This window comes from Heliconius melpomene, chromosome 20 (assembly GCF_056956725.1).
Source record: "Heliconius melpomene rosina isolate 202511_hmr_F chromosome 20, ASM5695672v1, whole genome shotgun sequence".
Taxonomy (NCBI): Eukaryota; Metazoa; Arthropoda; class Insecta; order Lepidoptera; family Nymphalidae; genus Heliconius; species Heliconius melpomene.
The window spans coordinates 5185571-5203899 of record NC_140408.1 but is presented as its reverse complement, the minus strand read 5'-3'; the positions used below and the strand labels follow the sequence as shown (position 1 = coordinate 5203899).

General features: G+C 30.3%; 1 protein-coding gene across 1 annotated transcript; it reads left to right on the top strand.

Annotated features, from left to right (window-relative positions):
- Positions 1-1558: 1558 nt before the first annotated feature.
- Cpr (Cytochrome P450 reductase) lies at positions 1559-17520 on the top strand. Its single transcript, XM_085204160.1, has 12 exons — positions 1559-1895; positions 6930-7116; positions 7195-7341; positions 8241-8365; positions 8538-8732; positions 8997-9124; positions 9203-9444; positions 10044-10241; positions 10422-10585; positions 13735-13909; positions 15535-15692; positions 16676-17520. The coding sequence occupies exons 1-12, from the start codon at positions 1711-1713 to the stop codon at positions 16818-16820; spliced, it is 2049 nt and encodes a 682-aa protein (XP_085060286.1). The 5' UTR covers positions 1559-1710; the 3' UTR covers positions 16821-17520.
- The last annotated feature ends 809 nt before the right edge of the window (positions 17521-18329 follow it).

Sequence of the window (18329 nt, the reverse complement as noted above, 5' to 3'; positions counted from 1 at the left end):
GACCAGTTTATAGTTAATTTTGTTTTAATTTTTAAATCAATATTTGTGTATTAACCTTATTTCAAAGTTCTAATTTACAGAAACAGTATTTTAATTTTCTATAATTATATTCTATAAATATTAAAACACCTATATAATATAAGTAATATTATATAGGTGTACTGAAAATTATAGCAGTAATATTTTATACTAGCGGCCCACTCGCGGCTTCGCCCGCATACCACCTATAATACTTTTATTATGTTGCATTTGCTAAGAGTGAAGAGATTAATACATTCAATTACATTCAATCATGAAGTATTCGGCGGCTGCGGTCGGGTCGCGGCGCGCCGGTCGTAGACAGAGCGTTGAATTATTTTAATTTCACTGATTCTCGAAAAGTATACGTCCACATTACAGGCTGTAAAAGCCGAAGATTATCTTCATTATGGCCAGACTATGTGTTATCATTTCTTCGCTCCAAATAAAGTGGTAGGTACCAAGGGAAAAGCGTGGTGTTGAGTTCCGCCACTCAATGACTCGAAAATTCGACGGAAACTAGGGAACGAAGTGCTAGCAAACACTAGGTTCTCACTGCTTACTATAATATATGCGGAATATAGCGTGAAGTTAAAAAAAAAGAATTTTGAAAAGAAATTTGTGTAAATTGATTGATACTTATATACCTCTTTATGGACTGTTTAAAATCCTTCGATGCGATCGTGGCACAGGCGTAGACTGTGCAACTGTAAATGGTTGTGGATTCGATTCTTATTCGGGGTAATGAATTTAATGTTTGTCCCTTGGTCAAATAGTTCGACAGGAGTTTCAAATTATACTAGAGAGCAATCTTATTAAGTGAAAAATTATTAAATAGATGAACAGTAGGAGGCACACCCAATATTAGCAGAATTTAACTAAAGTTATTAGTTTTAACTATGTATTCTCTAGTTCGGTAATCTTTTTTTTTTAAATATTCGAAAATTACTTATTATTGCTTCAAAGTAATTATATAATTTACTAACAAAACGATGTATTATTCGAAAACGTGTATCCTTAGATAAGAAACGAGACTTTAAGATAAGACTACATGGACATGCAATGAACTAGTGAACAGTATTGTTAATTTATACATTAAATCAATTTCGCAACTAATGTCAAGAGCGTTCCTCTTCATAATATACAATCGTAATTTGTCGTAATTTGGTGACATAGCGCGGGACAAACTCCATTACAGTACGGTCTACAAGTCGTGGCCGCCATGTAATTAGAATTACTGAACTTTTGAGCATTATTCACTCAGGCAGAAAAAAGTAAAAAAACTACTACAATCAAATCTGCGCAGGTGGGCGGCCACGACTTGTTGACCGTACTGTATTCCACGCATCTGTTAAGTGGAGCTCACGTAAGCAACACGAACGTTTATGTTCGGTCACGGTCGCGAAGCGTTCGTTGTAGTTCGTCGTCGTGGACTCGCGGCACTCGTCTAATTCATGCAACGTCACGCCTCTCTCTGTCTCGCTCGCACACCTCATCGCAGTTTTTCACTAATACAACTGTAGAAGGCAGACATTCAGACAGTATAATTTCGGTAGCGACACTAGTAGTTTGTGTCGATGATAGGGATTAAGTTTATAGTTTTGCGATAAGTATTAAAAGTTCGTCAGTGCCCTTCATTTATAATTGTGATTTTTTTTTATTAATTAAGTTATACAAGACTAGATTTGCACGATGTCAGACAATACACAGGATATACTAAAAGAAGCGGCGACGGCGGCTGCGGTCGGTGGTTCACTGTTCAGTACTTTTGACATAATCATGCTTGCCGTTTTATTCGGTGCAGCTGTTTGGTGGCTATATAGTTCTAGAAAAGAAAGTAAAAAGGATGATTTACTTCTTAGTAATTACGCCATACAGTAAGTATACCTAATAGTTAAAATTATTAAATTTTTATGTATCATAAATGAGAAAAAAGTACTTTATGTACATTGTGTAGAGTGAGAGCAATGCGTGAGACATATTCTACCTCAAACGGCAAGAAGGTTATGCAAATTTTTATTAGTACCTAATAAAGTTGCTATGATAATTTTATAAAATATCATGACTTTTGTTTTCTTTATTAATAAAGGCTAATCGCGTTGCGTAAATTTTAAATGGAATAACTAAAATATTAATTGCCTTAATTAAAAAAAAGTAGGCAAGACATTCGAAACAGACCTTGAATTACTTTTGGCCTCATCATAATGCTATACTATATCGTTCCACTGTCATACTCATAATTCAGGAAAAATATATATCATTTATATATATTAACATATCATTTATATACTTTTACATTGTTTGATATTCGCTATACAGTAGGTATAAATAAGGTTGATTATTTGTTTTACCCATAAGAGATGGAGACTTGTTTTGCGTAGTTTTTTTTAAATTTGTATTTACAAAATACGCACTACAGTTAAACAGTAACAAGAACAAAATCTTTTATTTGGTGATAAGTAATTACTAATTACTATTATTATTTTTTTGATCCAATATAAATATCATCACAATATGGGGAAGAAAGGAAAATATAATTTTAATTCCATCGAAGTTAATTACCTACAATTAATTACTTTGAAATAAGATTTTCGAATTCATGCAGTTTGTTTATTATCAGTTATCATTTACAGTGTACCTACCAATTAAATGACCGAAATGATAAAGTGCAAAAAGTCAACCTTGACTCTGGTCAAGGTCGACTTACCTGTACAATTTTGGCCAGCAAAGTTTGAAAATGGAGACATGACGTGTGAACATTTTTTTTATTGTTAGAAACATAATAAGAACATTAATATCCTTACGTAAGCAATTATTTGTCATTGCCTTCGTCGATGCAGTAATATATTTAATTATTAAACTAAACATACATAGGGAAAATAAATAGGGGTCATATGTTGAGAATTTCTTGAAAATAGATGCAAGTTAAATGATAAAGTTAGTTATTTCTTTCCTTCCTTATATCATGTCACCATTTAATTAGAGATTGTTTTATTGGCTTTGCGTACCTAATGTACGTATGCGTAATTAGCCAGGATATTTATACTGGAATTAATTATATTGATATATTATATACTTCTCTATTTGAATATTATTCCCATTAAGTTTATTTCTAAATGTCAAAAGGTATAAATGTGTATGGATTAACGTTTATTAGATATTAGGTTATTTTCTCAAGCGTTCATCGTGGTCATCGTTGACGGTCAATTTTAATTTATTTTGTATAAAATAAATACATTAGTTTTGTATTCTTACATTTATACTGGTAAATTCTCAATAATTAGTCTTTTTACATAATGAACTAAAAAAATATATTATGAATTTAATTGTAAGTAAGGCTAGCCGCACACACACAATAATATTGGCAAAACAAATTTGACAAAAATATTGATCAATATATGGCCCCCATACAACTATTAGTGTGCGTAGTTGCGTACATGTTAAATCTAAAATGAATAGAAAGAAAAAAAAGACGTTGTTTTAGTTATTGCATTTAGCTTAATTACAAAAAAAAGGTATTAAAAACTTGAATCCCCTCCTCTTAAAATATTTGGATTACAATATTGTCGCGCGTCCACACAAGACAATATAATTGACAATAACTCTGCGTCTCTCCTATGTTGCCGTGAAAAACAAACTCGAAATCTACAATAATATTGAAAAACTAGCCGCCCACACACAATATTAACAACATGAACTTTATTGACAATATTATGTACAATAATATTGTACATTATATTGTCAATATGTGTGGGGCTAGTATAATACGGACAACAAAAACAATTACAAAAGGTCATCAAATCGTAAGATACTTATATAACACTATGCATTTAGGTCGTGATATAATTTTTAAAAAAAAATCATGCTTAGTGACAAATATTTAATAGGTATTGCGTTATCAATAAAATTATCAATAGGTAGTTGATGCAAATCAACGCGGAAAAACTTTGAGTGTGGTTAAATTAATTATTGATAAAAATTTATAAAATAGCTACACTATATCAAATCCAGATTTGCCTCTATTTGTCATTATTCAGTTATTAATAGCATTTTCTTATGCTTGATATTGCTATGTAGTGTGTCATAACCGATAGCCATTGTTTACAATAGCTTGCATGTGTCAAGGACAATGAACCTGATGTTATTTGAAAATATATATTAGCTATTTATTTAGCCACGACTCCATAACGACAAAATCTAAGCGCGAGTCAGCTCATAATCGTTGTACCTATGTGATTTTAAAATATAATCACGCCTAAGCAATTTTTTTTTGTTTATGTGTAGCTTACCAGCAATCTGTATAATTCAATATTCTATACAATATTATTGCCGAGCAATGTATAAAACCTACACGTTTTAGGATAATGTATGAAATATTTTTAATTTTATGCTATGCCTAATTATTTTATACAATACCGAATGGCGTAGCTGGTTATTTATTGCGAACGAATTTATGCATTTAGTTTTTATTTGTTACTTTTTTTTATTAGCTTAATTTATTAGTAGACAGAAGGAACCCGGGAACTTTGTAATAAGAAGCTCCGTTCATATTAGAGACTTCCTTTTCCCACTCGTCAACGCAGTTTAAAAGTAACCTTGCACTTAAAAGCCGCTAAATCTGTGACCAGAATATAGAAATATAGACCAAGACCTATTTATTTGACATTGCCTATTCAACAGCATGTAATCTATACAATCCTAGGTAAGGTATAGTCGTACTTTTTTGTTTTTACACTAATGTAGAGTAGAATGCGACGCCAAGTGTCATTTACTGCGCCAGTTTGTATATTTAATATTTAGGCTATTAAAATGATGCAATATATTTTTTAATTGAGTTGAGAAATTAATCTATGTATTTACGTACTACCTATCTTGTTATAAGATTATATTATTGTGCAATCAGTACACCACATTATCTACAGTCAACAAAATGAGTTTAATATAGGAAGTAATAAAAAATAATTATATGAGACAATGAAGTTACAAAATGCATGTATGTAAAAAGTAGATGAATTAATTAATACAACTTACATTCATTAATATTGGTATATATTTAATTTAATAGCTTACAAAAGTTTTTTATATACAAAACTGGTTTATTAGGAAATTAATATAACATAACACTTACACTATTAATTTAGGTATGAAACAAAATGTAAACCAATAAATACGGTTTCTCAAACAACTACCTATGTGACTTTTTAATTTCTATTTTATTTGGTCCAGGTGTACTCATGTTATAAAGTATGAAAAATTAAATATAACAAAAACAAAATAATCAGTAAACAACTTTAAACAATGAATTGTGTAATATAATTTTTTTAATGTTATCAATAAAAGAAGCATAGTCATCATGACAAAACTTAAAGTTATTATAATTAATTTCGCGAAAAATACATGCAGTTTAATGTTTTAAATTCATCCAGATTTCAACAAAAGCATATTATTTTAAAGAAATTTAATATTGAAATATTCCAGAATTTAAATATTAAATACCTAGAAAAAATAATACAATTAATTTTAAGGCAACTCATTTTTTATTAATTTTTTTTTCTCTGATATCATTTATTTTATAGACTGTAAATTTTTTAAACATGATGTTAAGGCTTACAATTAATTAAGTAGAAAGTGGACATATAATGAATATGCTAGTTATATAGTGTTTTTTTCATCATGACCTTAAATGAAATCATAGTTACTCTAAATCGCTGCTCTATTTTGTCAAAAATGAAAAAGTAATTTTTTAAAACGCCATTTGTCAAAAACGACGCACGCAAACATAAACCAATCAAAGGGATACCGCCGCACACGCCTCATTCCGAAATCGAGTCATAGGTATTGGCGGCAAAATTCAAAGTTGTTTAACCTTTAGTAGTATTTTTGTAGTAGCAAGATTTTACGTTATTGGTATCTATGCGTAACTGCGTGACTGCGACACACGTAATACAGGTATGGATAAAAATCGTGAAATGAAAAAAAATCCTACGTCTAAACTGTTGAGGTACCTTGAATAATTTCTTTAGGTGTGGGTTCGAAATTTTTTACCCTATATGCTGTTCGCGTAAAAGAAGCGCTGACGCTTTCCCTATATAAATAATCTTACAAATCATCTCGCATATAGTAACGTAGACAGAGGGAGCCTAGTATCAAGAAACTCAGTTGCTCACTTTCCGCTGAATTCTGGAGGTTATTGTGAGTTGAATAGCGGAACTCAACGCCGCGCTTTGCTTTGACACACCAGAGCAAAGAAATGGAAATATAAATTAAAATAAGTATTTAATTTTGTGCTCCTGCTCCACGACTGGCCTCCTATCTTAGAATATAGTCTATATATATAAAAGGACTTGTCCTCACTGACTGAGGTAAGACGCACGCACAGCCGTAACCGCTGGTGGTAGAAACGTGAAATTTGGACAAAAGTTTACTTTCGTAATCTGGACATCCACTAAGAAGGGATTTTGAAAAATTTTAACCCTAAAGGGGTGAAATAGGGGTTCAAAGTTTGTATGGAAAAAATTTTAAATCGGCACCGATTTTTATAAAATTTGAAATTTAGATTTTTAAAAGTATTTAATTGAACACGTGTTTCATGGTTTTCTAGAATTCATCCACTAAGGGTGCAAATAAGGGGTTGAAAGTTTGTATGGAAAAATCTTTAAATCGCCACCGATTTTTATAAAATTTGAAATTTAGACTCTTAAAAATATTTCATTGAACACATGTTTCATGGGTTATTAGAATTCACCCTTAAATACGCAAGCGAAGCTGCGCGCGTCCGCTAGTGTTAATATAAAAACTATGTAACTATTTTTTAAAAACATTCACATGTCTTCTTCGAAATCGTGTTTAAAGTGTAGGCAATTAATGTTAGTGAAAAAATATTATGGAGCTAATTATTTTAATATTTTTAGGCCTGCAGGTTCTATTCAAGTCACAGAGAATTCTTTTATAAAGAAATTACAAACATCAGGTAGAAGTCTTGTTGTATTTTATGGCTCACAAACGGGTACAGCAGAGGAATTCGCTGGCCGTTTAGCAAAGGAGGGCATTCGTTACAAAATGAAAGGAATGGTAGCTGATCCTGAGGAATGTGATATGGTATATATCCACTATAGATTATATCATAACATAGGTCTAGTAATAAATGTAAATAAATAATTGAATATATAATTTTAGGAAGAATTAACTAAACTCAAAGATATTGATAACTCTCTAGCTGTGTTTTGCTTAGCAACCTATGGTGAAGGAGATCCCACGGATAATGCCATGGAATTTGTTGAATGGCTTAAAAACGAACCCGATTTAGTTGGATTAAATTATGCTGTAAGTATACATTTAATTTTATTAAATTATATCAATTTAATTTTATCTCTCAAAACAAGAGTATTTAAGTGAGTATCTTTACGATTATCTAAACATAGTGTATGTCGTATCATTTTATTTATTGATAATATATGTTTCATGTAAATTATAATAGTATTTATATTAATAATTGTATGAAGCAGTATTCATGTGACTATTAATTTATCAACATACATACATAATGTCTAATCAATAAATAATAATAAAATTAAATATTTACTGTTTGTTTATACAATATGATAACTTTAATTGTTATCATATACATCATTTGGGTACAATCATTTTTTATGATTCAAACAACGTGAATCAGAAAAAAAAATTATAAAGTCGACATTCGTTTAGAATTTTATATGAAGTATAATAATGTCTATGCCTGGTTAAATGTCAAATTGACATTTATAGTGTGTATATGTCAAATGAACATTATTTATATGTCAAATTAGACTGTTGACTCTTGTGTTAAAGAACTTAAACTATTGTTTATTTTGTATATTTTATCAAATTAATGGACTATGTTCTTTGCTCTCGGGTTTACATAATACCATTTGTTTTTTTATTTCGTCGAAATAAATATAAGGAAAATGTTTTTTAGGTTATGATTTTATAGTGAATAATTTAACGTCTATTAAAAATGCTCAACTTAGTGGCTAATGTTTTATTTAAAAAATCATCTTGTTATTTCACAAAGTTTTTGTATAGAAAACACATGATATCGCCGCTTTTAAGTTTGAAATACATGGTATGAGAATGGGCCTTTGGTAATAATAATTGAATTACCTTTTTTACAATAAATGAACAATGAGTATATAATAAGTTACGATTTTATTAAATAAATTAAAAATATTTTTTTTATATTTTAGGTATTTGGCCTGGGGAACAAAACTTATGAACATTACAATTCTGTAGCTATTTTTGTAGATAAAAGACTTGAAGAACTTGGAGGCACCAGAGTTCATGAGCTTGGAATGGGTGATGATGATGCAAAGTTTGTATTTTAAAAATTAAAAACGTTAATTTTGAGTTAGCTTGATAAAAATTTATGGCTTAGTAGTAATCAGCTCGCTTGGACAGTTCCCAAGACTCACGGGTACAGCTACATGATTTTTTTATGATTTCTATCTATGGTATATCATTTATATTTTATAATTGAATTATAGCATTGAAGATGACTTCATTAACTGGAAGGAAAAATTTTGGCCATCTGTGTGTGAGAAATTCAATATTGAAAGTGCAGGAGAGGAAGAATTAACTCGCCAATTTCATTTGATAACACATGATCCAGAGGAAATTTCTCCAAATGATATATTTACTGGTGAAATAGCTAGGTTACATTCACTGGAGAGACAGAGAGCGTAAGTTATCTTATGAAAATATTATTGTGCTAGCTTTTACTCTAACTTCACTCCCTGTCATCAAATAGTATATATAATAGTATAATTAACAAAAAATATATTTTTAAATAAATATTTGAATTCCTTGTGTAGGGATCGAATCCATAACCAATCACATTGACAATCACACACTTGTGTCCCTGTGGCACGACTGGCGACAAATAATACTTTATATTTGAATTTGAAGTTTAACTCTATGACATATATGAATAATTTTTCTTTCAGGCCTTTTGATGCGAAAAATCCTTTCTTAGCACAAATTAAAGTAAACAGAGAATTGCATAAAGGTGGTGATAGGTCATGCCTGCATATTGAATTTGACATATCTGGTTCAAGTATGAGATATGAGGCTGGTATGTATATATCAAATTGAAATTCAACATAATATATTTGTTCACATTACTTTACTTACATAAAAAAAAAAATTCTAGGTGATCACTTAGCTGTATATCCCATCAATGATAAGGACTTGGTAGAGCGTCTTGGTAAATTGACAGAGACTAATCTGGAAGAAGTTTTCTCTTTAGTGAATACAGACCAGGAAAGTACTAAGAAGCACCCTTTCCCATGCCCTACGTCATACCGTACTGCGTTGACACATTATTTGGAGATTACAGCACTGCCGAGAACACACATTCTGAGAGAACTTGTGGAATATTGTACAGATGAAGAGGTAATGTACTGGTACTTATGACATTTTTTTATCAGAGTAGGCAGAGATTTACTAATTCTTAAGATATTTCCATAAACCACCCAATGCTCGAGATGTTTTGTTAAGTTATCAAGATTCATCATTCTAGTGCTGTGCAACACCAACTAACTACGATGCAATGGTTGGAAATGGATTACTTTCATTTCCTTGGGTAGTAGATAAATATATTATGGCAAAAGCAAAGGTCACTAGTTTTCACTACTGACAGTATACCCTCAAATGATCTAAACAAAAATTAAAGTAATTAAACTATTACAACTTTTATATATTATATTTTTTTAACGCTTCACGTTGTATCCCGTAGGTTTAGCAGATTCTTCTGCTGATAATCTGGGAACCTAATGTTAAGACACGCTCATTAAGACACTTCAATTTGTGATTTTCCGCTAAATTCTTCTTGTGTTGTTGAGTAGCGAGGAGAATGAAAATATTAAATATTTCATTCTCCTGAGTGAGAGTTGGAATCGAATCCACAACCGTCGCTTTTGCAGTCGCAAGGTTGTGCCGCTGCTCCACGATGGCCTCGTGTATTATTATAATAAAATATATTTACTTTATAGGACAAAAACAAACTTTTACTTATGGCTACGAATTCTAAAGAAGGTAAAGAATTGTACCAGTCATTTGTGGTTGACGCATGCAGGAATGTTGTACATATAATTGAAGACATTAAATCGTGTAAACCTTCACTGGACCATATCTGTGAATTGTTACCACGTATCCAACCCAGATATTATTCCATTGCATCTAGTCCTAAGGTAAGCTAAATAATTGTTATTTATTAATTATATTGGAAGTTTGATTATTAATTAGGTATATAATATTAAATGATGAAGTAAACCAAAAAAAAATTATAGATAGATCTTATAGTGTTTAAACTTTTAAATTAATAACAATATATTTTATATTAATTATTTTATTGTATTATTATGTTTTAGTTGCATGTTGAAACAGTGCATGTGACTGCAGTGGTTGTAGAGTACAAAACTCCCACAGGAAGAGTTAACAAGGGAGTGACCACAACATGGCTGGCTGATAACAAACCAGAGCCTGGCAAACCTCTGCCAAAGGTTCCAGTTTATATTAGAAAATCACAATTTAGGTATGTTTATTTTTTTAGCATGGTAGGAAAAGTGGACCTGGTTTTGACAAAGTCCATTCCCATTTACTTCTAAATTTTACAGATATTGCGTGTTGACCGGCGGAATTGAACGCTTTTTACCAGAACGAGGAAATGAAAATAAAATATAATATTATATTATACGCTTTAAGCGGGAATCGAACATCCTACAATCTTTGTGTTTACTGTTTCAGTCACTGTACCGCTGTGCCAATGTTACAAATATGCTTATATTTTAAGTAAAATTAAAAATATATATTTATTTATAAAAATTATACAATGTTGGTAAATTGTGTGTACTTATGTATGGAATACATAATTGTCACTTTGTGACATTGAAATTCAAATACAGTAGAAACTCGATTATCCGGCCCTCAGTTGTAAGGATTCGCGATTATCCGGACTATCAATTATTTTATACAATCTACTACAATGAAACCTAAGAAGATGTATATATGTACGTAAATGTTAACGTTATTCTAATATTATTTCATTAAAATATGCTTCTCAAATCACTTAGACCAGAGTTAAAATAAATTATTATTATTAATTTAAATTTAGGTAAAAATTAAAACATTTTTACTTTATTTCATGTTTGCTGAAAAGTAATAAAAAAATTGAAGCCATATAATGACTATATTAAATAGGAAGTTACTAAGAACTTTAATTTAATTTTTGCCACCTAATTTAGGTACAGTTACGATCAAAAAAAAATAATTGAAAAATAATACGAACATTACTTCTGCTATTGTTTTGTGTTTTTGAAACTACATATAGTGTTATCGTTATGTTATATTGTCCTTTACTGGTTATGAATTTTCATGGAATAATTTTATAACTTGTTTATAAATTTATATTCAATGTTGCAAAAAAGAATAATGGAAAGATACTTCGCATATTTTTAAAATGTTATATAAAATGTTACTACCGACATTGGCAGTGTTTTAAAAAGTCCATAAACGTTAGTAAAAACTATTTTGTATGAATGACGGTGATCAGTACAATACTGGAATGTTAACCAATTATAGTAATCTATGTCGTTTATCATTTAATTATTATCAACAACTGTTGTGTATCTTCTTTGTGTCACTATGCTCGTGCCTCGTGTGGAAAATACATGCATATTATATACTCACTAGCAACCCAAACGCGGCTTCGCCTGCTTTATTGTTATGTTAGAGCCAGACTATATACTATTTTTACATAAATTATTGTGGCTTCTATGTCATTCTAATGTAAAAGCTATATGACTGTAAACTTTTATCTAAATTGGTTCGGTAGTTTTTGTGTGAAAGTAGACCAAACATCCTCACAAATTTTCACATTTATGATGATCATCAATTTGAATGATTGATTGATTGATCATTGATATATATAAATTTCAAGGCCTTCTATGTGTGTACTAAGAGAAAAAGCTATTATTTATTTATTACTTCAGATAAATTATAATTTATCTGAAGTAATAAATAAAATAAGGCAGAATGCACTTTAAATAGTAATAGTAAATCATCAGCTTCACGCTGTATCCCGCACACAGCAGGGTCCCCACAATAGTAATAGTAGATATAATAAAGGTCCTAATCTATATTGTAAATTATTTAGATTACGCAATAGCTTATTTCAATTATGTAATGTAATATGATAATTTTTTGCACAAAATATTTTCAATTAATTTACACAGTAACGTAGTGATAAGCGTTAAAAAACTTCTTGAAAAGACTTAATTACTTTTAATGATAAAAAATGTGAATAATTCTAAATGTGATAACATTTTTTTTATTGAAAAATTGTATTATTTATTATTAAAGTTGCCAACTAGAACAGCTAATTCGGTATCACATGACAATGAAATATTAAATTATATCTTTTGTTATGCCTCTCGCATTGCGCGATTGAGCCTAATTGAGACGTATTAAATAAAGGATACAGTGGCTTCTTACGTACCTATATGTAAATTTGGGGCCCACTAGATTTGTTTTATATTTTTTATATCTCCACCTCAAAGGCCGGCAACGCACCTGTAGCTCCTCTGGTGTTGCACGAGGCGGCGGTGATCACTCACCATCAGGTGATGACCTGTACGCTTCATTGCCTTGCTTTTTCCATAAAAATAATATAGTAACTAGGTATTACGCGTTGTGGTTGTTAACAGGCCTTTCAGAGCCCCATGTGAAGTCAAGGGCCGTCGGCACTGATCCCCAAGTATATGTTTGTACTTATAATAAAGATATATCTATGCGGATTATAATACATTGTTTTGCTTGATGTAACAATTTTTTTTTTATAAAATAAATATTTTATATAATATTGACACAATTTAAACGTAATATTTGTAGAATAGGACGTAACGGACCAACAATTGGATGATAAATTTAATGCCGTACTAATTTTTAAATGTTTATTTGAGCAGGACTTAAGAAACGCTTTTAAATATAAAGATATTTTAATTGAACTTGTTGATAATTTTCTTTCGTTTTAAACCTTATGAGTATATTATAAGCGAGTTTAGAATATCAGTTAACTCGACGACCTTGTAGACCATTGAAATGCTTAGCTTAACGTTTGTAAGTAAAGGAACAACCTTGCCGCAAATTAATATTCATGCTTAGTGGATTCATATTAAGAAATAATAAATGTCTATTAATTCCGCGTTGAAAGAAATTCTAGAATCTATCGAAATCTTCGAAAATTTAAGATTAAAAAAAGAATAAAATATTTTTTGGAATGGATGTGTCCCTATGACCTTAGTGGACTGTTTGACGATGGTCTAAGTGTAAGTAATGAACAATGATATCATCTCGAGCATTACGATGTACTTAAACAAATTTGTATACGAGTACGTCGTATGTGCTTTGTTAGTTTGCTGGTAGTTTTACATAATTCCCTTAGATGTTATTTAACGGTACATATAGATAGAATGGAATTATTATAAGTTAACTTTCACAGAGGTAGACTTTAAAAGAAAATAATATATTTATTATAATATAATAGCGCAGCATTGAGGTTCGCCATTCAACTTGGCCAATGTCTCAGGAACGGAGTGTCGTAATACTAGATTCACTCGGCGTGGGCACCCTCCTATATGCGTGATGCAGTTAAAAGAAATGTATTTATTAATAAATCGTTCCCAGGTTACCTCTGCAAACCCAAACGCCGATAATAATGGTGGGTCCAGGCACAGGGATCGCCCCCTTCCGCGGCTTCCTGCAGGAGCGAGCCCACGCGCGCGCCAACGGCAAGGAAGTCGGTGACAACATACTTTATTTCGGCTGCAGACATCGGGGTCAAGACTTTTTATACCAAGAGGTACGTGTGACAATTCCATTTTAAGGTTTACATTGGTAAAAAATGGAGAAAGGCGTGTCTTAACGCTATGGTCCCTCTATCTACTCTTCTGTGTACTTGCTGCTAGATACAGCGTGAAGCTGTGCTAGAAACGTACCAATTCAAAAATTCTAATGCAATTAATCTATATATATAATAGGACTTGTCCTCACTGACTGAGGTAAGACGCACGCACAGCCGTAACCGCTGTGTGTAGAAATGTGAAATTTGGATAGATGTTTACTTTCGTAATCTGGGCATCCACTAAGAAGGGATTTTGAAAAATTTTAACCCTGAAGGGGTGAACTAGGGGTTCAAAGTTTGTATGGAAAAAAAATTAAATCGGCACCGATTTTTATAAAATTTGAAATTTAGATTTTTAAAAGTATTTAATTGAATACGTGTTTCATCGTTTTCTAGAGTTCTCCCCCTAAAGGTGAAAATAAGGGATTGAAAGTGTGTATGGAAAATTCTTAAATCGCCACCGATTTTTATAAAATTTGATATTTAGACTCTTAAAAATATTTAATTGAACATGTGTTTCATGGTTTACTAGAATTCACCCCCTAAGGGTGCAAATAAGGGGTTGAAAGTTTGTATGGAAAAATCTTTAAATCGCTACCGATTTTTATAAAATTTAAAATTTAGACTCTTAAAAATATTTCATTCAACACATGTTTCATGGGTTATTAGAATTCACCCTTAAATACGCAAGCGAAGCTGCGCGCGTCCGCTAGTGTAAAAATGCTTCAACTGTAAAATATATATGCCGACACACTGTAATATGTCAACATCACACATTCAGACTAATATAAGATGTGTATATGTCAATATCGAGGTCTTTTATGATAATTGTGATGAAAAAACTGGAGACATTCGAGACATCGTATTATGATATAATTCTTCTATAATAAAATGTACCTAATATTTTTTGCCTGACATGGAGATATTGACTTTCTTCTACAAAATATTACTAAAATATATAAATGAATTTAACGTTTTATTTTCTAAATAGTTAATTATATCTTATAAATTGCGCAAGGTTTTCTAGTTCTATTACCTAGTTCGCCTTCGTGCGCTAATATTAAAAATGGCAATGGCAATAAGGCCTAACTCCCCATTCGGCTTTACCTACATTAATATGTTTCCGATTGCCTGATCTAGTTAAACAAACTTTTGGAAATTCTGATTATAATAATATACAATATGACGGTGTAAAATGTCATTCATAAATATACAATTTAGTTTACAGACAAGTTTTTTATTATTCTGCTTTTTATGTCGGTACATCAAGTACTTAAGTATATTTGTAACAAGTTGGAGTCTATAATGCTAGTCATATTTAACGTACAATATTGATGTCTTTATTTTTTTTTTAAATATTGATAAATTTATATTTATAACTTAAAATTGGCAAAAGGCAAAAGATCTCAGTTAATAATGCTTAAAGCTGGAATCATCGCTGTTTTTGTGTTACTAACGAGGGAACTACAATTCCTCCAAGTCCAAAGAATGTTGCCGTGAAACTTTGAAACAAGGTTAAACTTTGTCCTTTAAAGTATCTAGTTGAGATTCGATATTTAATTAATATTTTTGTATTTTTTTAGGAATTAGAAGAACACCAAAAGAATGGTGATGTCGATTTACACGTCGCGTTTTCACGTGATCAAGCGGAGAAAATATATGTCACGCATTTACTAGAGAAAAACTTAGATCAAATTTGGGAAGTTATTGGGAAAAGAAATGGACATTTCTACATATGCGGGTAAGTGACATGTAACCTGTAAATCCACATTCATATCTTATAATTATGAAAGCTATATTAATCTCCTGTATTTATCACATTATATTGCATAGATACGTCCTTATATAACAGATCTCGTAACAAAGTATTTGTCAGTTCTTTAGCACTCAAATAACATTGTTCGCAATCTGTGATATATTATTTGAAGGTACTTATAATGTAAATACTGAAAATTAATTAAAAAATGGCTTAAATTACTTAGGAATTGTTATTGTAGCGTTAGTTATCAATTTACATTTGGTAATGCGATATAAGCGCATATTTCGTAAATTTATTTCAATTGTTAAAATGTGGCAACTATGCTTTAGGTACTTTGGGAAACTATTATTATTAAGTATTTTTGGCATTACAAAGTTTTTTTTTAAATATAAAATGGCACCGAATTATTTCCACCCAATGGAAATCAAGAGGGACGCGGCTAATATATTCTTATGACGCAAACTTTATACTCGTACACGCCACGTTATAAACTTTGAACTGTTGTTACTTGCTGCCTGTGCGATGTTTAACGTAAAGATACATGTTAAATAATAATTATTTCTTTTCTAACATAATAACATCAATACCGAGTGTATTAATAAATTATATAATTATGTATAATAATAATATATTAAACATTAATATCTAATTTTATGTAATATCGTCACCGTTAGTACAAGATATTTTAAAAGCAAAAACACGTTTTTCTATATTATACAGTAAAAATTGCTTGAAAAGCGACGTGAATACTTGAAAAGGGTTAACCACTAGATAGCGACTATACAGTATACTGATATAATAGGATACTTAAAGACTAAAGTAATCATAAAAACGTTTTTTTGTCCAAAAATTGCAGTTACAAGGTCCCGCACTGACCCCGACTATACGTTGAATAAATAATTTATATACATATAAACCTATAATAAATGTAATAAATTTTTTATTATTTTATTTTTCTTTTATAGTGATGCGAAGAACATGGCCGTGGACGTCCGTAACATTGTCTTAAAGGCTGTCATAGAGAAGGGAGGTCGCACAGAGGCCGAAGCGGCACAATTCCTCAAAAAGTTAGAATCTATGAAGAAATATTCCGCAGACGTATGGAGTTAAACTGCTAGAATTAATTTTATAAAAAAATACACATTTTAAATCAAAACAGCTGTTCAATACCAGCGAGTGAGTTACGTGACTGCTGCCGTGGCGTCGAGGGTCGCCGAGTGACGTTTCCTTTTGAATTATCAGAAGTTGTTATCGTATTAGTTATTTAAATACTGTTTAATTTATATTCTTTACTTTTCCACTAAGTAACTATTAAATTGCTAAGTCTAAGTCTATATGACTACATTGTTTTTGATTATATGAAAATATATCTTTATTTATTTTTTTCTTAATTTATACACGTGTCTGTTATTTCAAATGGAATTATTATTTTCTTGTAATCTACTGTCTTTCTATTGGTAAACTGCCTATAGTATAATTTATTATTGTGTCATTTTTATTTTCATGTTTCTTGCACATTTTTTTTGTTCTGAAAAAATGTACAAATAAGTAGAAAAAAAATAATGAAATGTATTTTGAAGGTGTACAAAAATGACATAGTTTTTATAATTGTTTAATTGTAAGGACTTAGAATCATTTTTTCAGTGATTTTTTAGTTATTTTTTCCCTAGAATAGTTTGTTATTGTTGTGTAAATTTTGAGCTAATAGCTTATATAAATAAATGTTATATGTAAGTGGACTGGGATATATAAGAAAAATGAGGTTATATTAAATTTTATATTTAAACTTGATTAAATATTTTATATAGTATATCGTTTTTATTTATTTTTTCATTCAACCTTTACAACGTGAAACAGAGGTCAAAGAATACATTACAATTGTTAATATTTAATTATAATATAATTAGCTTTTATACAGCAAGATCGATTGTTTGTTAGTTTATCGTAATGATATCGTAACGTTTCCGTGTTTTAAGTACGTACTTTACTTGTAGATAATATTTGTAGAATTATTCTATTTCTAAACTATTTCCTCATTCATTGATATTAAAAATAATCAAATTGTTTGATAAATTATCAATAAATTTGATTTAATTAATGATGATTGCGTTTTTAAATAAGGAGGTTCATGTAAAAGTCTTATTTAGATATAGAAGAAAATAAATTTATAAAATTTCTAGATGTGAGGCAATGAAATGGCGTGATAGCGTTAAATCTTAATTATACGCATGAATTATAATCTAAGATAATTTCTAATCTAGACGAATGATGTCTAACGACAAATGACATGTTAATCTGAACGATTAATAATTAATTTATAGGCTCATTTAAGAAAGTAGCTTCACTAATCTCTCTTAGTTACTTCTTTATTTATTTGTTGCAGATTGAATACTTTATTTTATTAATTTTAATCATTTAATCTTGATACAAATAGTTAGTTTTTGTGTCATAGATTTTGAAACTTAATGTTATTATAAACGGTTTAGTTGTCCCTCGCAACATTGTTTGCGTAAACAAACACAAAATTTAGTTTTTTGTCGTTTCCGTTGACGTCACTCCGTGGAATCTATAATTATACCACATTTCAAAGAAAGCTAGTATTTTCGCTGATACATTGTA